Source organism: Theobroma cacao, chromosome 2 (assembly GCF_000208745.1).
Source record: "Theobroma cacao cultivar B97-61/B2 chromosome 2, Criollo_cocoa_genome_V2, whole genome shotgun sequence".
Lineage (NCBI taxonomy): Eukaryota > Viridiplantae > Streptophyta > Magnoliopsida > Malvales > Malvaceae > Theobroma > Theobroma cacao.
In genome coordinates, this window is record NC_030851.1 from 34206143 (window position 1) to 34228434 (window position 22292).

Genomic DNA, 22292 nt, shown 5'->3' on the forward strand with positions numbered 1-22292 from the left:
GTCCTTCTACTCTTCAAAGACAACGACATGCTCATACAGCTCTATTGCCTTCTTCCAAACCAAACTTTCTTCATCAAGAACTTCACACATTCTCCCAAGCTAAACCATATGTCGAATGGAGAAATGCCATGTCTGTGTCTGATGAGATTAATGCACTTCTTACCAATAACACATGGACTTTGGTTCCTCGCCTACAACATCAAAATGTCATTGGCAATAGATGGGTATTTTGAATTAAAAGGAAATCAAATGGCATTGTTGACCAACATAAAGCGCGTCTTGTTGCCAAGGGCTACTCGTAACAAGATGGGGTGGATTATACTGAAACTTTTAGTCTTGTTATTGAAAGCACAACTATTCGGATTGTGCTAGCATTGGCTGTTTCTTGTGGTTGGTCTCTTAGGCAGTTGGCTATATCTAACGCATTTCTACATGGTTATCTTGATCATGAAATCTTTATAGAGCAACTAGCTGGCCATATTAACAGTGAGCATCCTGATTATGTTTGTAAACTGCAAAAGTCATTGTATGGCTTAAAGGAAGCCCCACGAGCTTGGTTTCAACAGCTTCACAATTATCTCATTTAACATGGTTTTGTTCCATCTAAGGCTGACACCTCTTCGTTCATTAAGCTACATGGCAGTTCTAAGCTATTTGATCTTGTTTATCTTGATGACATCCTTGTCACAGGTACTCATTTAGATATGATTCATTCTTTTGTCAAAGAATTACATCAAGGCTTCCCTGTTCGTGACACAAGCTCTCCACATTATTTTCTTGGTGTTGAAATTACTTACTTACTAGATGGTCTACTTTTATCTCAACAAAAATATATTCGAGACTTGCTTTCCCAAACCAATATGGCAGTAAGCAAATCTTGCTATACGCCTATGGCTACTAGTCCTCCTTTGTCAAAATCCTTGAGGGATCCTTTTAAAGATGCTGAATTATATAGAAAAATTGTTGGGGCCCTTCAATGCATTACTCTCACTAGGCTGGATGTTGCTTTCTCCGTCAACGAGCTATGTCAATTCATGCATTGTCCTACTATTGTTCATTGGAAAGCTGTAAAATGCTTATTGCGTTATCTCAAGCATACTAGTGTTTATGGGTTGTTCTTTGTCAAGAACTCTTCTCCTTTGCTCCAATGCTTTACTGATAGTGACTAGGGAGGGTGTCCTGATGATCGATGTTCAACTAATGGTTATGCAATTTATTTGGGAGTCAATCTGATCTCTTGGACTGCCAAGAAACAACTGACAACAGCTCGTTCATCTATAAAAAGTGAACATAAAGCCATGGCCAATGCCACTGTTGAGTTAGCTTGGCTTCGTTCCCTGTATGACGAATTGGGTTTTCATTCCTCTTCACCTTCTACCATATGGTGTTATAACATTGGTGCTATTTATCTTATTGATAATCCTATTTTCCATTCTCGCACAAAACATGTAGAATTAGATTATCATTTTATGAGGGAATTAGTAGCTCAAGGTAAACTAGCTATTCGATTTATTTCCAGTGCTGATCAAATAACCAATATCCTTATTAAAGCACTAGGCAAATCTTTGTTTGAAAGCATCGTGCCAAGTTTTGACGAATGTCAAGACCATCATTAGCTTGAGGGAGGCTGTTAAAGATAATATTAGACCTTATCTATTATTGTAATCTAATTTCTATTCCTATCATCTTTGCTTTATCTAGATACTTAGTTTTATCAATTAGTTTTATATCGTTGTATATATATATATATATTGTCCATCAATAAACTTAACACTTCCAAATCTCTACAGTTGCTATCATAGTCAGAAGTTTGTTAGCAATTGTTTTATATGTAATATCTTTATGTGGGATGAATTAGTACAACACAATTTATGTTTCTTCTTTTCTTGCTTAATACGTAGGAGGAGAAAAATTGTTATCCATTTACAACATGGCACATGTCTGAAATTAACAAATTAAAGAAACTTTTAAAGATGAATCATGTACCACCATGTAGACTTGAAGATATCATTTAAGATAGCCATATAATTAATTATCAAATAATTAATTTATTGACTAACACATAGTTGGACCAAAAAAATTCACCTATTGGTCATTCAATTTATCTCTAAATAAATCAAAGTAATTTAGAGACAATATTTAAATTTAATCTATTAAAATTTACCTAATGGTCATCCAATTTATTTCTAAATAAATTAAGTTAATTTAGAGATAAAATCCAAATTTGATCATCTAATTTATCTTTGAATAAATTAAGATAATTTAGACATAATACTCAAAGACTCAAAGTTTGGCCAATCAAAAGATCATATATGAGTTATCATGATTTATCTCTAATTAAATTAAAATAATTTAGAGATAAATTCAAGGAGACTAAATCCTCATGAAAGTCTCTCGTCTAGCATTATAAATATAGTGCTCCTCTAAGCCATTTGATGAACAAGGGAGAAATAAGACAATTAGGAGAAAGAAGAAGATTCTGAAGATCAAAGTCTCGAAAGAAGATTCTGAAGATTAAAGCATCAAGAGTTCAACCAAATCCAAAAAGTAAGATTTTAAAGATCAAAGCCTCAAAGGAAGATTTTGAAGATCAAAGCAATTAAAGTTCAACCAAGTCCAAGAAGGAAGATTTGAGGATCAAAGCCTCTAAAGTTCCATAAATCCAAGGAGAAGGATCTGAAGAACCAAAGCTTCTTCAAAATTCCAACTAACAAGTCCAAGTCTTAAAATCATTCTTTCAAGATCAAGTCGCAAGACCCTTGGAGTGAAGTCTCCAAATCATTTGTTAAGTCTCAAGACCCTTGAAACGAAGTCTCCAAATGGTTTATTCAAGATCAAGTCGTCAAGACCCTTGATAATTCTATTTTACAAAATTTTTTAGTCTAATTTTGTTATTAAATATTAGCTAAGTCCTTAATTTTAATTATAATTTAGTTAATTTAGTTGTTTTTATAATTAGTTTATTTTTAAGTGAGTTATTTTAATTTTATGTTATTTTCTTTAATTTGGTTATTATTTATTAGTTTTTATGTTTTTGTAGGAATTAAGAGAATTGGGTTAATTTTGGAAAGTAAGGTGTAGAAAGATTCAGAAATCTGCTTGCATATGGTTCGGTGTTTTGACCATAACTCAATCTACAAAACTCCAAATGATGCGATTCTTAAACCATTGGAAATCTAAGAGATAGAGCTACAACTTTTTTATTGATCACTTTGCCCAGTTCTACATCGAAGATAGAGAAAATTGCTTTAGGAAAAGATTGGGTGTACTATTGCGAGAATGACAATTTTAAGGTTGACAAGTGATATTTGGGCATCTCATTACACTTTTAAGCTCAATTAAATCAGTAGGTTAACTTTGGGAATTATAGGTTAGGTTTGTTAGTATAAATAGGATATTTTTAAGAGACATTAGTTTAGACAACTTTTAGAGATTCAAGAGGTTGAAAGTTGAGGCAAAACCTTGGGAAACAAGCTACAATCAATCGTTTTGTTTTCTTCCTTAGTTTTTATTTTTCTTGTTATTTTTGTTGGATTTTATATAATATTATTTTTCTTTGCAATTATGAGTAGCTAATTTTCTTTTTCTAGGATTACAATTGAACTCATATGTAATCTAAATTTTTAATCTCTTTCTTACTTATCGTTAATGGGATTTGAATTATTTATTTCAATTTGTTCTTAATGTTTTTAATTGCCTGATTACCAATTAAATTGATCTAGGAACCTAAACAAACTTGGGAAAAAGAGTTTAGTGTAGACTAAAATTGGGATAGCATATGATCATATTAATTGATTTGTGTATAGGATATGGATACACCTATAAGCCATATGTAGTTAGATTAGAGCCTGAATTTAATGAATCTGTTTTAATTTCAATTCACATAGGGATATAGTATTTTGATTAAAATAGATATTTTTATAAGATAAGTCGAGAGACCCTTATAAATAATTGAAGACTTTAGGTTAGCAATTCAACACATTAAAATAAGTTAAGGAAGAAAGGTAAGATTTAGGTGAAGTGTGAGGGATATTGTAATCCTAAGCTTGTTTGATTTGCTTTTTACCCAATTATCTTGTTGCTTTAATTTTTAATTAAATTAGGTTTAGTTGAATAATTTTTAGTTTAATTAGAATTAAGATTTTAATTATTTGAATAAAACTAAATTGTTCTAATTTTAGTAGTCAGTAAAATTTTAGATCAATTCTCCTTAAGATCGATACTCTGCTTGCTTTTATACTATCTATTCGATACGTATACTTGCGTAGTAGAATTTAAGTGACAAGTTTTTGGCACCGTTATCGGGGAATTGTTTCTAAAATTTTTACTAATATTAATACCAAGCAATTTAGTCTTACTTCAAATTTTATTTTTCTTGTTTTAATGTTAGTTTTTGTTTGCTTGCAGATATCTTTGGTCACTGTACACAAGAAGAAACAACTTGAATCTTGTTCCTTTTTGATCTTGAGATGCAAAGAACTTTCAGAAGACCTCGAAGGGAGAATTTGCAAGTTACAACTTTAAATCAGACAATGGCTGAGAATAACAACAACAATGGCAATAATGCCATTAATCTGGTTCTTAAAGAAAATAGAGCACTACGGGATTATATTGTTCCTTTTTTGCAAGGTTTGCACTAAAATATTAGAAGATCTTCCATCAATGCAAATAATTTTGAAATTAAACCAGCTTATATTTAGATGATTTAGTCCTCAGTCCAGTTTGGTGGGTTACACAGTGATGATCCTAATTCTTATTTGGTGAATTTCTTGGAAATTTGCGATACCTTCAAATACAATGGAGTAATTGATGATGCTATTAGATTGATACTGTTTCTGTTTTCTTCGAGGGATAAAGTAAAGAACTGGCTTAATTCACTACTCAATGGGTCTATTACTACATGAGAGGATTTGGCTCAAAAGTTTCTAGCAAAATTCTTTCCGCTTGCCAAGACTGCAAAGATGAGGATTGATATCACCTCATTCACATAATTTGTAGGTGAATCCTTGTATAAAGCTTGGGAAAGATTTAAGAACAATTGAGAAGATGTCCATATCATGAGATTCCTAGTTGGTTGCAAGTTCAGACATTTTACAATGGGTTGGTTGGTTCAATAAAAACCACAATTGATGCTGTTGCTGATGGGGCATTAATGGATAAGAATGCTATAGATGTTTATAATCTGTTGGAATAGATGGCCTCAAATAATTATCAATGGCCTTTAGAAAGGTTTGGTTTGAGAAAAGCTGTTGGAGCCTATGAAATTCATGCACTTAGCACTTTAACTGCTCAAGTAGCTACACAAATGGTTGCGCTATCCAAGAAGTTTGGCACATTGGGAGTTCATGCTATTCAAAATTCGTTTGTAATTTGTGAGATGTGTGGAAATGGCCATTCAAGTGATCAATGTCCATATAATTATGAATTAGTCAAATTTGTGGGGAACTTCAATAGGTAGCAAAATAATCCACACTCTAATACATATAATACTGGTTGGAGAAACCACCCCAACTTTGAATGGAACAATAATGCAGGGCCTTCAAATCCAAAACCCATCATGCTTTTTGGTTTTCAACAACAAGCTATACCACTAATTTTTGAAACGAAGTCCCAAGTGGAAGAACTTCTCTTGCAATATATATCAAAGACTGATGCTATAATTCAAAGCCAATGAGCCTCTTTAAGAAATCTTGATACCCAAATGGGACAACTTGCAAATTTCATCAACAGTAGACCCCAAGGTTCCTTACCCAGTGACACATAAATCAATTCTAAAAGTAAGGAACAATGTTAAGCAATCACTTTAAGGAATGGCAAAGAAATTGAAGAAGTGAATGAAAAGGCAATTGAATTTGAGAATGGACATGTTGATAAGGAGGAAGAAATGTGTAAGAAAGCAATTAAGGTTGAACAGAAAAAAGATGAAAAGGTTGAAAATCAAGGGACTTCTCAAGTCATCCATCCTTCACCACCTTTTCCCCAAAGGCTCCAAAAGCAAAAGCTTGAAAAACAGTTTCAAAAGTTCATCAATGTCTTCAAGAAATTACACATTAATATTCCTTTTGTTGAAGCTTTGAAACAAATGCCAAGCTATGTCAAGTTCTTGAAGGACATCTTCTCCAAAAAGAGAAAACTATGTGAGTTTGAAACTGTGTCCTTTACAGAGGAACATAGTGCCATTCTAAAAAATAAACTGCCATCAAAACCCAAAGATCTAGGTAATTTCACAATCCCTTGCACTATTGGTAATTTATTTTTTGCAAAAGTTTTAAGTGATTTTGGTGTAAGTATAAATTTAATACCTTGGTCAATTTTTGAAAAGCTTGGTTTGGGGGAATGCAAACCCATTTTTGTTACTTTGCAACTAGTTGATCATTTTTATGTCTACCCAAGGGAAGTTATTGAAGATGTTCTTGTCAAGGTAGATAAATTTATTTTTCCAGTTGATTTTATAATCCTTGACATGAAAGAAGATAGGCAAATTCCAATCATCCTTGGGAGGCCATTCTTGGCAACTGCTAGAGCCTTGATTGATGTTAAGAAAGGTTAGCTCACTTTGAAAGTTCAAGACTAACATGTAACATTTAGTATTTTCAAAGCTTTAAAATTACTTGTGACATCTGAAGATCGTTTTTCTATGAGTGTGGTAAATGATTTTACAAAAGATGTCATTTTAGCAGAATATCCTAATGATCTTCTTGAAATATGTTTCATTGCTAAATCTGTTAGGGATGATGATGAATTTATTGAATATTCAAATTTGTTAAACTCCAAACTTAGAACTTATCATCAATTTGAATCATTAGATGTTTCCATTTCTTTGATGCTTGCTTCTAATCCTTCCATTGAAGAATCACCCACTTTGCCTGCATATTTAAGGTATACTTTTCTTGAAAAATCTTTTACTCTTCTAGTTATTATTTCTGTTTTTCTTACTAACATGCAAAAGGAGAAGTTATTGAAGACACTTAGAGAATTCAAGAAAGCAATAGAGTGGACCATAGCTGACATTAAGGGAATTAGCCATTCTTTTTACATGTACAAAATTCTTCTTGAGGAAAATCATAAAGCCACAATTGAATAGCAAAGAAGATTGAATCCCATCATGAAAGAAGTGGTCAAGAAGAAATCATCAAGTGGCTAGATGCTGGAATAATTTATCCTATTTTTGATAGCTCATGGGTAAGGCCAGTTCAATGTGTTCCTAAGAAAAGGGGGATGATTGTGGTTGCCAATGACAATAATGAGTTTTTTCCAACAAGAATTGTGGTAGGATGGAGAGTTTGCATGGACTATTACAAGCTCAACAAAGCTACAAGAAAAGATCATTTTCCTTTCCCATTCATTGATCAAATGTTGGATCGCCTGGTTGGTAAGGAATATTATTGTTTTCTAGATGGTTATTCTAGTTATAACCAAATTGCTATTGCCCCTGACGATCAAGCAAAGACTACATTTACATATGTTTATGGCACCTTTGCTCTTAGAATGAATGCCATTTAGATTATGAAATTTACCTGCCACATTTTAGAGATGTATGATGGCCATCTTCACAACATGGTGGAGAAATGTTTAGATGTATTTATGGATGACTTTTCTGTCTTTGGAAATAATTTTGATGTTTGTCTTCTAAATCTTGCTAAAGTACTTAAGAGATGTAAAGAAATAAATTTGGTGCTCAACTAGGAAAATGTCACTTCATGATGCAAGAAGGTATTGTTCTTAGGCACAAGATTTCTAGTAGCAACATTGAGGTAGATAAAGCAAAAATTGAAACAATTGAGAAACTACCACCTCAAATAAATGTCAAATGTATTAAAAGTTTTTTTGGTCATGCTGGTTTTTATAAAAGATTTATTAAGGACTTTTCAATAATTTCCAAACCACTTTGTAATTATTGGAAAATGATGTGCCATTTAACTTTGATAATGACTGTCTTGTTGCTTTTGATGAATTAAAGAAAAAATTAATTTCTGCATCTATCATAATTAGTCTCAATTGGACTCTCCCCTTTGAACTAATGTGTGATGCAAGTGATTATGCGGTGGGAGTCGTTTAGGGACAAAGGAAGGATAAACTCTTTCATTCCATCTATTATACTAGCAAAACTTTGAATGAGGCACAAAAAAAAAATTATACCACAACAGAAAATGAGCTTTTGGCTGTTGTTTTTGCTTTTGACAAATTTCGTTCTTATCTCATGGGGAGAAAGGTGATAGTGTACATTGACCATTCAGTTATCAAATATTTGATTGCCAAGAAATATGTTAAGCCAAGATTGATAAAGTGGATTCTTTTGCTACAAGAGTTTGATCTAGAGATTTGTAACAGAAAAGGAATAAAAAATCAAATGGCAGACCACCTCTCAAGATTAAAGATTAAAGCTCAAGGTAAAGATTTAACCTTAATCAAAGAGACTTTTCTTGTTGAACAAATCCTTCAAGTTTGTAAGAAATCACTTCCTTGGTATGCTGATTTTGTGAATTATTTGGTAAGCAATATTATTCCCCATAATTTAAATTTCATCAGGTCAAAGAAAATTTTTGCATGATGTTAAATTTTTTAGATGAGCCTTTCTTGTTTAAGCAGTGTAAAGACCCGATTTTTAAAAAATGTGTCCCAGAGGAAGAAACTCAAAGCATGGTTCACCATTGTCATTTTTCATATTATGGAGGACACTTTGGAGGAACAACGACTGCTATGAAAGTCCTCCAATCAGTTTTGTATTGGCCTACATTATTTAAAGATGCTTATAATTTTGTCTTGCATTGTGACAAGTGCTAAAGAATAGGTAATATCTCAAGGTGAAATAAGATGCCTTTTAGAAACATCCTTGAGATAGAAATTTTTATGTGTGGGGTATTGACTTCATGGGTCCATTCATATCTTCATATAACAATAAATACATTTTGTTTGCAATGGATTATGTCTCCAAGTGGGTTGAAACGACAATCTTTCCTCACAATGATTCCAAGGTAGCGATGAATTTCATCAAGAAGAACATTTTCACTTGATTTGGCACTCATAGGGCAATTATTAGTGATGAGGGGAGTCACTTTTGCAACAAGTATTTTGATGCACTTCTGGCAAAATATGGAGTTAAACACAAGGTTACAACTGCGTATCATCCTCAAACTAGTGGCCAAGTAGAAGGGTCCAATAGAAAAATCAAGAGGATTTTGGAGATTGAGCAAGAAGATTGGATGATGCACTGTGGGCATATCGGACTATTTACAAGACCCCAATTGGCATGTCTCCATACAAGTTGGTTGTTGGCAAAGCTTGTCACTTATTGGTGGAACTTGAGTACAATGCTTATTGGGTTGTGAAGAAGTTAAATTTTGATTTACAAGCGGCGGGTGAGCAAAGGTTGTTACAATTAAATGAACTTGATGAATTTCGCCTTCAAGCTTATGGGAATGCCAAACTCTATTAGGAGAAAACAAAGGAATGACATGATAAAAAGATAGTCGAAAGAAGCTTTGAGTAGGGTCAATTGGTGTTACTTTACAATTCTCACTTGAAATTATTTTCGGGGAAGCTTAAATTAAGGTGTTTTGGTCCTTTCATTGTTAATGAAGTCAATGGACAAAGATTGAAGTATTATTGGGGAGGTGAAATTGATCGTCAAAAGTCCTTAATACACTTACTTGATATGGCCTAGAGTCCAAGTCAGTCTTGCCAAAGATTATAAATGAAGTGCTTTTTGGGAGACAATCCAAGCTCCTTAACATTACTCATTTTAATCTTTATTTTGTTTAATTTTTAAGTTACAATTTATTTCTTTTGATTTTTTTATTATTTTATTTAGTTTATGTTTTCTTTTGCAGGTGTTTGTTTTTTGCAAATAAAATAAATTTTTAATAAAAATAAAAAAATCAAAGCCACGACCTTCACATTTAGGGCTGCGACCCTGAAAAGTGGGACAAATAAGGAAATAAGTTGAAATAGATTGTTTTAGCACCGTGACACTTAAAAGGAGTTGTGGCACTGCATTGAAGGGTTAAACATCTTGCAAACAAATTGTTTGAGCGTCGCAGCTTTCAAACCTAAGCGTCACAGTGCTACAACTCGAAGTGGGCTGTTTCGGGTTCAAAATAACTGAAAGCCACAGCCCTCACAAGTAAGGGCCGCAATACTGGATCGGGGCCTAACCCCACCCCTATAAAACCCTTCCTTTTGGCTGCACCCAAACTCATTCTTCTTCTCCAGTCATCTCCCTTTTTTTTTTTCTCTTTCAAGTTTTTTCTTCCCTCCCTCATATTCACATATATAAAAAAAATAATAGTTGCATTTTTTTTTCTTCTTCAATTAGGTTTTGTCTTGCATTCACTCCTCTATCAAGGTAAGTTCCCTCAATCTCTCTAACAAATATTTGGGTTTCCCTTATTTTCCGCTTTTGTGTAGTGAAAGAATGATTTTGTGTTGGAAAGCAATGCCATTGTGAAATTTTATAATCTTTGCACATTGAATCACTCCATTGTGCATAAATGTTAATGGGTTTTAAACTTTTCTCATTGATTATGTTTGGCGTGTAGTAAATTTTAGTATTTAGAGATAAATTCTTATTTCCAATGGGTAGGTTTTTATATATTTTTTTAATTTGTTGCACCTTTACTTGTCAAATGCTTGATTCATGTGAATGGTTTATAGTTGATGGGTATTTCCATGTTTATGAATATTTGATTAAGTACTTGGACATATGTCTAGGACATTTTGGTGCCAATTGCAATCATTGATAATTTTGGATGAGTACTATTTCATAGAATTTTATTTTTTTGGAATGATGAGTATGCGAAATTTATAATGATTAGTTTGGAATATGATTGTTGTAAGGAGTAGATAAATTCTTGAAGATGGTGGTGTGAGATTGCCAATTTTTAAGAAGCGGCTGTGGAATTGTTGAGTTGAGTTTATTGAATTGGAAACCAATTAATTAAATTAGTGCATTTGGATTTTTAATATTTTCCGTGGTTGTTGCACGTAACATTACTTGCTCACTCGTACTTTGGATTTGTTTTGATTGTTTGAATTTCTTTTGTAAGAATGGCACCAAAACGATCTAAACAAAGTTCTAGTGACGCTTGTGATCATTCCAAATTCATGTCAGCTGATGCATCTACAAGATATCATACTTTGCTGATCTACAAAGTGCTCATTCTTGAACATGGGATAAATATTCCCATCATCCATTATGAGGAGATTCATCATATGGTATGAGAAAGGCGTTGGCAACTATTTTGTGACCAACCTGAAGTTACAATTTTGCCAATGGGAAGAAAGTTTTATGCTAATGTGGTTGAGCATGTTGATAGCGTTGCTTTTGTACATGGTAAGCAAGTTCTATTTCACAGTCAAGCCATCAACATACTTTTCGAAACTCCTAATATTGAGAATGATGCATATGGGCAGTACTTGGGCGATCATTAGGATTTTAATGAGATTATATCGACACTTTATATTGAGGGAGCCCAATGGAAGACATCACATGGCCAGCTTGTTTCATTTAGATGAAATGCCATGAAAAAGGAGTTGAAAGTGTAATTGCACTTTGTGGCGGTGAGATTACTTTATTCAACTCATATTAACGATCTCACGAAGGATCGTGCAGTTCTCATTTATACCATCGTGACGCATAAATCAATTGACATTGGTAAGGTTATCTTTTATGCCATACTACATACGAGCCGAACTAAATGAGATGGTATAAGATTTCCTTCCTTGATAATTGCTTTATGTGCAAAACTTGGTGTGCATTGGAGCGATAAATAGAAGCTGCAACAACCGAAAGTCCCCATCACCATGGGCATTCTCAAGCGATTGGAAGAGTTTGCTCTGGTAGCTAGTAGTTCTTCACCACCGACCCCCCCACCTTCACAATTGGTTTCCACAAGTAGTGTTGCTCAATGGATAGAGCGCGTTGATCGTTGTTTGGATTGTCACGAGAGGTAAAACCAGGTAAATTTCCCAAATGATGCGAGCTTATGTAGAATATATTGGGATGGACATGACTACTTTTCCCTTATTGCCTACGGATTTAGACTCTGATGATGATTTTGGTGGAGATGATGAGAGGGCCCAATAGACTGCAGCTTCAGAGTTAAGGGAGTATTTTTGTCCTTTTTCTCTAATTTTCTTTTATCACATTGATGATAATGTTTTGTTCAAAGTTTGGGGGAGTCTTTTTGTTATGTTAGGTTTATTTAATTTTATTTGTTTTTATTTTAAGTTAGCTTTTAGTTTAAATTATGTTTTGCATGTGTTATTTGTGTTAAAAAAATTTTTTTTTGAGATAATTTGCACCTTATCCATGATTGTTCCAATCCTAGGATGATAATTTGATTATCTTGTAATTTTTAGCTTTTGAGAAACATATAGTTTGATTTAATTTTATGTGATAGTCTTATGTTAGCTTTATTTTAAAATGTGACTTATAATAATTTGAGCACCATATTTATTTACTTAGAATTTTTATGTGATTTAGAGAAAGTTTATGTTGATACAAAGTATAGCGAAGTCAAGAATTCTAAAATTTGTTTGATTCTCTCTTGATGTGAAATCTTAGATAAACACTTAGGATAGGAAAGTGATTTAGGCCATCTTTGGATCATTTGAGCCTTACTGAGCTACCTTGTTATATATTTATCCTTAATCACCTGTTTTGAGCTTAATTTACTTTTTCTTTATATATACACAACAATATTAGCCTTCGTGTTTTTATTTAATTTCAACAATTTGAACATTTTACCCTTAAATTTTTTTATCTTTCTATGAAGTGTATTAAGCTTAAAGATAAATTGAGGGAGAAAGGTGAAAAAAAAGGTGATGGGTGCTTGAAATTTACCCATTTTTCAGAATTGTCAAAAATAAGTTGGAGGTGTAAAAAAAACGAGAAAAGAAATAAAATGTGTTGCACAAAGGAAATTTTACTTCAAGTTTGGGGTGTTATAAAATTTTATTGAGCTCTTCATAGTCCTAGATTGATTAAGTGTTTAGGGTGAATTTGAGTCTAAAAATATCTTTTATCATACCTTAACCCTAGCCTTACCATANTTATCATACCTTGACCCTAGCTTTACATTATGAGCTTAATAAAGACCTATTGATTTTTGAATAAGTGTTATTCTACATTAGCGAAGAGAGAGATGAAAAACAAACTTATGAGATCCTAGTACTAACTTATGCTTAGATTTGGCATAAACTAATCTGAATTGCATGATATATTTTGTAAAAGATTATTCACACACACACAGGAAGTCCATTCGAAAAAATAAGTTTTCACTTGAATTGATGCATGACTTTAAGGATTAATTGTATTTTACCTTAAGCTGGAATTGGGATAATTTCTAAGGGAAAAATTGAGAAATCATGATTTGGTAGTTCTATCTCACCTTCAAGTATTTTTATGCTCAGTTTTCTTTTTATTATTTTTTTTTCTTGAAAACTAGCAAAATCTTAAGTTTGAGGTGTGATAATTCTATTTTGTAGAATTATTTTCGTCCAATTTTGTTATTAAGTATTAGCTAAGTCCTTAATTTTCAATTATAATTTTCTTATATTTAGTTATTTTTATAATTAGTTTATTTTTAAGTGAGTTATTTTAATTTTATGTTTATTTCCTTTAATTTGGTTATTATTTATTAGTTTTTATGTTTTTGTAGGAATTAAGGGAATTAGGCTTAATTTTGGAAAATTTCATTCCCAGTATTTAATGAAAGCTTATTTATGACTTTAAAAATAACATATATTGTGCATATTTAATTATGAAGCAAACCAAGAACCACCTAAGCACCTTTTGAGTTTTTTTCCTTTTATTAAAAAATGATGTTTTGAATCCAATGTTTTTAGATAAAAAAAAATTATATAATTATTTTGAATCAAATATTTAAATATTTCTTTGAGTTACTTTTAAGTAAAAAGGAGTTTTATGAAATACATAACTTAAAGGAGGGAGCTTTTAACTTTAATTGAACTAGTTATATTTATGAGGGCCCAATAACCCATAAAGGAGTCCAGCCCATTCGGTTTACTTATTGGCCATTCAAGCCATTTAATTGACAATGGTTTTTTTTTTTCAAGAAAAAAAACGTAGGCATCAACTAGAGAAAAATGAGAGTGTTGCATTAAATAAGAAAAAATGAAGAATTTGTCCTTTGTAGTGATAGCAAGAGAAAAATAAATCGAAATATTGATTGTATTGTGAAGGAGTTAACGACAAGAAGTAAGAGCTCCCTAGGAGGGCTTCCTTACTGTAAGTTGCGAATGAGGGGTTGAGAGGTGAGGCCTTGTTGCATGGTATGAAGGCATGTGGTTGTCTTAGGAATGGAAGCTAATGAGAAGATAAGGTGAGAAGAGTACTAACGGTTGGGGAAAGAGGGTTCATGCTTTTAGGGAGGATCTTTTTGTAGGTAGTGGAAGAGAAAATAAGAGGAGGTGGAATTTATGGTATGCTTTTGATGAGGTCAAATGAGGTCTGATTGGCATGGTTAAGGGAAGAAAGAGTTGGAATGATTGAGAAGGTAGGGAAAATGAGCATATTCTCACAAGGCGGCATATGAGGTGTGTCATAGTTTTAGAAAGAAACTGTGAATCCCACATCGATTGTATACTAGAGTGAGACTGAGTTTTTAAGTATTTACACTATCTTTAAGTTATAAGGTGTCTTTTGTGAGATAAAATCATGAGGTTTAATAGGCCAAAGTGAAAAATACCTTACAAGTTGGTGAAATTTTCGACAATTGGTATTAGAGTCCACTTTATGGGTACTAGTGATGTGCTATTAATGACAGTGGAACTTTGTTGAAGTGGGGGAAGATGTGCACCAAATTGCTTTTCTTACTCGATATGGGCATTATGAGTTCCTTATGATGCTTTTTGGGTTGAAAAATGCTCTAATTGCTTTTATGGGCTTGATGAATAGGGTATCTAATCTTGATTTGGATAAATTTGTAGTTGTTTTTATTGATGCTATTTTAGTTTACTCATTTAGCTCAACAGATCATTTAACTCAACTTTGAGGCAAAAACAGCTGTTTGCTAAATTGAAGAAATGTGAGTTTTACCTTTTTAGTGTTGCTTTTTGATCACTTTATTTTATAGAGTTATTTGGTCTTAATTTTCAATATATTTTGTCTAAGTTCTTGAGATTTAATTTAAATATTAAGAGTTTTTAGCCATTTATTTTATTTTATTTTATTATATTGGGTTCAATTGTGATAAGTTATTTTATGATGTTTTATTTTAAGTTTAGTTATTATTTAGGTTAAGTTTTATGTTTTTGTAGGTGTACTTTGAAATGTGGGCCTATTTTGTGAAGGAGATACAATTTAGATGCAAACTTCAACTACACATGTTATGGTTTTTTGAGCATATCTTTCACTATAGAAGTTTAATTGATATGATTCTTAAACCATTGGAAATCTAAGAGGCATAACTACAACTTTTATGTTTACCACTTTGCTCAGTTCAACCTTAAAGGGGGTCAAAAATCATGTCAAATTCAAAATAGTGTAGTAGAGTCTGAAGAAGCAACGTACAGCTTTGAATGCTGTGGCCATGGAAGGAGTCAACGCCACGGTACCTTAACTAAGAAGAACGCTTCAAGGCATATATGAGCCTTGGTGCAGTGGCCACCAAGCACCCAGCACCGTGGCGCCTAAAAGAAGATTTTGAAAAAATATAAGAAGTGCACAGCGCCATAGCGCCCAAGCAAGGCAAGTTGCAACGTCCAATGAAGAAAGAAGAGTTTCTAAGCTATTTAACTTCTATTTTGCCTTGAACTCAAGCTTTATTTAATTCCTTTTTCAATAGAATGAGAAAACAAGTTTCAAGTAAGATTTTTCTAAAGAAAAATAGGCATTAAAGCTAGCAAGGAAGCAAAGAAAGCAAGAAAGATTGCAGATTGAAGATTTGATAAGTATTAGAGTTCTTTCTTTTCTTGTTATCTTTACACTTCCTTGTTTAGTTTTGATGGTTAAATTTCTTTTTGGGATGATGTTTACATACATTATGTTGAGCTAAGTTTTTAATCTAAAATTGCAATTAACTCAATACATAGTCCAAATTTTTAATATTCGTTCTTGCTTATGTTGATAATGTTTGAGTTGTTTATTTTAATCTTATTCTTAATGTGTTTGATTGTCTGATCACCAATTAGATTGATTTGGAAACCTAAATGGAACTAGAAGAAGGAGTTTAGAGTAAGCGATGGATGAAATAGCATATGTTCAATATCAATTGTATAAGATGATTGATTGGATTCACGTGTAGGGTAGGAATACACTTACATGTCATATGTTGCATTAGAGTCTAATCGTAATGAGCCTGTTTTCAGTTTGCATAAGAATATAGTAAATTGGTTAAAAAAGATATTTTTATAAGAACATCGAAAGAGACTTATAAATAAATTAGAACCCTAGGTTAACAACTCAACTATCTTGTAGGTAGGGAGAGAATATAAGAAATTCAGATGAAACATTAAGGGGATACTGTTGTTCTAGACTTTTGATTAATTGATTAATTGATTAATTAGTTAAATTGATAATTTTAGTTTTAGTTTTAGTTTTAATTTTAGTTTATTTAATTTTAAGTAGTTTTAAATTTGGTTGTTTGGACAAGATTGGGTTGTTTTAAATTTAATAATTAGCAAAAAGATTTGGTCAATTCTCTGTGGGAGCGAACTTTACTTTCATTACATTACTTATTAATGATATGTGCACTTGCGTGGTTTATCTAACAAACACTTTTCTTAGGTATGTGGTCTCAAAGGATGGGATTTTTATAGACCTAACGAAAGTTGAAGTGGTGTGGATTGGAAGAGATTGAATAATGTCTTTGAGATTTGTAGTTTTTTAAGTTTAACAAGGTACTATAGGCGATTTATGGAGGACTTTTTTGCATTGCCTTTGGCTGGATTGATACAAAAGGAAGTTCATTTTTAATGGTTGAATGATGGGGAAAAAAGTTTTGACGAGTTAAAGAAAATGTTAGTATCTGCTCTTATTCTTACTATACATGTTGGTGGGAAAGGTTTTAACATTTATAGTGATGCTTCTGAGAAAGGACTTGAGAGTGTTTTTATGTAAAATTACAAGGTGATGACCTATGCTTCTAGGCAATTGAAACCTTATGAGGAGAATTATCCAACCCATTATTTAAAGTTGGCAGTAGTAGTTTTTGCCTTGAAAATTTAGAGACGTCATTTGTATGGTGAGCCTTGTGAGGTTTTTACAGATTATAAGAGTTTGAAGTATTTATTCACATAGAGGCGTTGAATATGTGGCAAAAGAAATGGTTAAGTTGTTGAAAGATTATGACTTGACCATTAGTTATCACCCTGGTAAGGTGAATAGAGTAGCTAATGCCTTGAGTAAAAAAACTTTGAGGAACACGATTGTGACAATTACTTCCCAAAGATAGATTTTAGAAGGCTTGCGAAGAATGGATATCAATGTATGGGCACATGGTTTTAGAGTAATATTGGCTAACATACAAGTTTAGCCAACTTTAATTCAAAGGATGAAAATTGCTCAAGCAAATGATCCTTAACTCCAACACATGAAATTTGAGGTTAAATTTGGTTTAAAACAAAACTTTAGTTTTCATGATGATGGCTCTTTGAGGTTTACTGATAGAATTTATGTTTCGAATGATTTGGAATTGAAGAAGGAAATTTTGGAGGAAGCTCATTATAGTAACTATACAATCCATCTTAGTGTTACAAAGATGTACAAAGATTTAAGGAACACTTCCTTAATGTAGTGGTTAAAGAGCACATTTAAGAATCTTTATGATGTAATACCCCCACTTTTTTTAATCCATCTTGTTATATTGCAACTATGACCCTTGGGGTCTATTTATGAAGAAATAATAAAAGAAAGGGTTTTTGGAAAAAAAGGTGGTTATAACATTTATTTGTTTTCTTTCTATATCAATAGGCAAAAAAATTAGAAGGTTAGTAAAAGTTAAACCCAAGAAAAGAAAAAGAAAGGCAAATCTACTCAAGAAAGCACTTTTTAAGGTATGATTAGGTATCGAATCATGAAAATTTTGTATTTTTTATAGCTTGGATGCAAAAGCTCTAGATTATTTGATGTTTCTTCATTTGCTGTCCAAATTTGGTAATGTTCTGATGACTTTCTGTAAATATGGTTTTTGTGATAGGGAAAGGAAGCATTGCAAACAAGTGAAAGGATGTATCAGAGGTAACGAAGAAGAAGATCAGAGCAGTTCCTAAAGTACTAAGTATTGTGGAAAAAGAAGGAGAATAAAAAGAGAAACGGTAGATAATTAGAAAGTAGAAGATAATTAAAAAGAGAAGTTAGAGAGACAAGCTCTGGGTGAGAATCTTATAGCTTTGAAAAAAAAGATCCCTAAATGAATTATGAAGTTTCTATGTATAGTGCAAAAAGTGATGGTTACTCAAGAATAGGTTTTAATGCGCGTAATGAATGACATTATTATTAAGAGCGTTAATATGAGTAGCATTACTATAACCCATTATGTGAATATTAAAATGGTGATTTATTACACATAATGAGTAACGGTTAGAAACTCATTATGTTACCATTGAAGTAATTGGTCATAATAATATTTTTTCTCGAGTAAAAGGTAATCGAGAACAAGTTAAGAGAAAAAAGTATAGGTGAAAAGGTACAAGAGAAGAAGGTGTAAGTGAACATGTACAAAAGAACAAGGTAAGAGGACGAAACACTTATACTTCAAGAAAAAAATATAAGAGGAAGACCTCTTAACTACCTTTATATCTGAGCCACCAAACCAAACTCTTTAGAGCATCCCAAAATGAAATAATTCGTGAACCCTGCCACTTAGTTCAAGTTACTTTTACTGCTATCCGTGTGAATTGATTATTTTATGGTAAGTAGTTATTCCACTTGTATTAGCTGTTCCGCATGGAGTAGTGTTCCATTTATTCTAGTTGTTCAGTGTGAAGTAATGCATCACTTATTATTACTGCATGAAGTAGTGTTTTACTTATTCTAGTTGTTCTGCGTGAAATAGTGTTTCACTTATTCAAGTTGTTCTCATTATTCTCTGTACAACATTACGCTATAAAACAATTCTAAAGTGAATAGGTAGTAACCAAAATCAATTATCTACACTTTCTGACAGCATGATAGGTACCAATGGAAAGGTTTTCAAAAGATCTTTCTAATAATTTTTGTAGCACCCCATTTGGTTGAGTAATTAGGGAGATATAAATTTTTTAAATTTGTTGGAAATCCATTTTTACATATTCAACTACCCAACTTTGAGTCACCGTAATTCCACAATCCAGTGACGTTTTGAGTCCATTCTTTAAGGGTTTTTGTAGTATGAAATTGGTTTTTAATTTAGTGTCAAGGGCTTTTTGTGTTAACAAAATGGAAGGCTGAAAGTTGGTTCGTTGATATTGGAAACTTAAGAATTTGAATATGTTTGGGATGGTTTTCAAACTTTTGCCTTTTGGAACTTGTGAATTTTGTAATTTTTTTCATCAAAAAAAATTTTAATGTTATAGTATAACATGAATACTTCAAATTGGTCTTGCGTTTATCACTAGAAACAATTTGGATTAGTAGTTATAAGAGTTCAAAGTAGCTTGAATGACCATTCAGTTTCTGAAAATTTTAGATTTTTTTTATCAATTTGAAGTATTCATGTTATACTATAACATTAAAATTTGTTTTGATGAAAAAGATTACAAAATTCATAAGTTCCAAAAATCAAAAGTTAGAAAATCATCACAGACATACTCAAATTTTTGGGTTTCTAGTATTAACAAACTAACTTTAAGCCTTCGATTCTCTTAACACAAAAACCTTTCACACTAAATTAAAGACCACATTTCATACTACAAAAAACCAAAGAATGGACTCAAAACATCACCGGAATGTGAAGTTCCAGTCACCCAAAGTTAGGTCGTTAAATATGTCAGAATGGGTTTCCAACCAACTTCAAAAATTTATATCTCTCTAATTACTCAACCAAATAAAGTGTTACAAAAACCATTAGAAAGATTTTTTCAAGACCTTTCCATTGGTACCCATCATGTAGCTGGAAAGTCATCAGAACAGTACTAGATTTGGATGGAAATTGAAGAAACATAAAATAACCTAGGGCTTTTGCATTCAAACAATGAAAAGTACAAAATTCTCATAATTTGAAGCCTAATCATATCTTAAACAATGCTTTCTTGAGTAGATTTTCCTTTCCTTTGCCTTTCTTCTTTTTCTCTAGGGTTAGCTTCTTCTAACTCTTTTATTTTTATGCCTATTGATATAAAAAGAAAAGACATAAATGTTATAACCCCTCTTTTTGCCAAAAGCTCTTTCTTTTTATTATTGCTTCAAAAATAAACCCCTAGGGTCATAATTGCAATCTAATAAGATGGATTAAAAAAAGTGGAGTATTACATTTTCCCCTCCTTAAAAAGAAGTTTAATCCTTTAAACTCTTACCTTGGTCCTTAAAAAGGTGGGGATACTTCTCCTTGACATTTTTTTCGAAATCCCAAGTTGCCTCTTATTTTATGGGATTACTTCACTGTACCTTAACATAAGAAATAGTTCATTTTCTCAAAACTTGCTCATTTCTATCCACAAAGCATACAGGATACTCCTCATAAGACAAATCTTCTCTAAGTCTCAAAAGAACTAACTCTACTACATGGCTAGGGTCTAGAACATATTTTCTCAATACAGAAACATGGAACACATTATGCACTTTGAATAAAGCAAGTGGAAGTGCCAGTCTTCAACCCACACCATCGACCCTATCTAAAATCTCAAATGGACCCATATAACAAGGACTAAGTTTTTGTCACAGCCCAAATCTTGGGCCATGATCGATGCATGGGCCCAATGGGCATAGCCTACTAAGCCCAAGTAAGCCTTTTTTTATGCAATCCCGATCATCATTCCCAACCATCATTTCTAAACCACATATTGTAATTCTCTACTAAAAATAGTTTAGTAAAATTTTATAGTGACCCAATACTCACCATTTTATTATGTCAAAATAATGTCACCCGTTTGCCAACTCATAGTGGCATCAGTAATCAAATATATATATTTGACTTATAACATGAATCCTAGCGGATTACATTACATATATGTGTTCACAAGTAACAGACTCTTGACCGTCAGCGGAGTGACCGTGGGTGAAGGTACAACTACTGAGATGCCATAGTACCTACCAAGAAGGTGAGCATACGTGGACAACTCAATCTAGGTCCCAACTACCTCTGAATCTGAAAACATTAAGTTTAAAAGAGTGAGTATAAAAATCATTGAATGAACATAAGAAGGGAACAAGCAATCGATAAAGAGAACTTGGAAATCATGATGCACTTGTTTCAAAAATAATGCAATTGATTTAATTTCTTACTAAAAACCCTTCATTTCGAACTTTGATTAATAACCTCATAGTGTTACAAAAACCCATGATCAATCTATGAAGTTAAATGGGTGAAAATATGTCAAAATCAGGCAAGGTAGCAAGCATGACAGCAAGTTTCTCGCTGCAGCGAAGAAACATTCTCGGTTTGCATATGTTTTAGTTTTTAAAGAATATCTCCCACTACAAAAATCTAATTGATATGATTTTTGGACCATTAGAAAGCTAAGAGGCTGGGCTATAACTTTTATGTTTATTACTTTTCCAGTTCTAATGGGAAGGTAGCCAAAATCCATATCAAAGAAAAGGCACTGCACTAGAAAATTTTAGAACCACCCGAGAGTTTCTCGCTGCAGTGAGAAGCTTCAGTAAATTTCTCGCTGCAACGAGAATCAAGCCAGTGCAACCCCCCTCCAACCCAAGAGTTTCTCGCTGCATCGAGAATGAATCTGGCTGCAGCGAGAAATAAGGCAACTTAGTTAAAAAGGGTCTTGTTACATCAAAAGCCATTTTCTTGCTAAAATGAGAAGCAATTTTGGAGCAATTAACAATGCCAACATATAACACAATCACAATTATCTTCATAAACTTTCTATAACATATATATATTTGTACATACATACATCATCATGCATACGATCCCGCCACACTCAGCTTATGTGCAACCCCCACATCGCGCACATAGGTGGAGTCATCGTGTGCATCCCCCACATTGTGCACAACTAATACCGCCGTGTGCATCCCCCACATCGGTCACAGGCAATATCATCATCCACTCTCTTGCGCCTGTCATCACCGGTATGTGCTCTCCCACATCACGCACATGCTCGGTTATAATTACAAACAATATTACTATCAATAAATATCATACATATATATATATATATATATATATATA

At 32.6% G+C, this 22292-nt stretch overlaps 1 protein-coding gene across 1 annotated transcript; it reads left to right on the forward strand.

Moving 5' to 3' along the window:
* Window positions 250-1169, forward strand: LOC108660715 (uncharacterized mitochondrial protein AtMg00810-like). The gene is made up of 3 exons (XM_018114984.1): window positions 250-311; window positions 404-503; window positions 609-1169. The coding sequence occupies exons 1-3, from the start codon at window positions 250-252 to the stop codon at window positions 1167-1169; spliced, it is 723 nt and encodes a 240-aa protein (XP_017970473.1).

Excerpts from the sequence above, each read along its gene's own strand:
- LOC108660715 (XM_018114984.1), top strand. The coding sequence starts at position 250 with ATGGCATTGTTGACCAACATAAAGCGCGTCTTGTTGCCAAGGGCTACT. Across the intron at positions 312-403 it reads GCTACTCGTAACAAGATGGG|GCAGTTGGCTATATCTAACG; the intron begins GTGGATTATACT and ends TTGGTCTCTTAG. Across the intron at positions 504-608 it reads ACAGTGAGCATCCTGATTAT|GCTGACACCTCTTCGTTCAT; the intron begins GTTTGTAAACTG and ends GTTCCATCTAAG.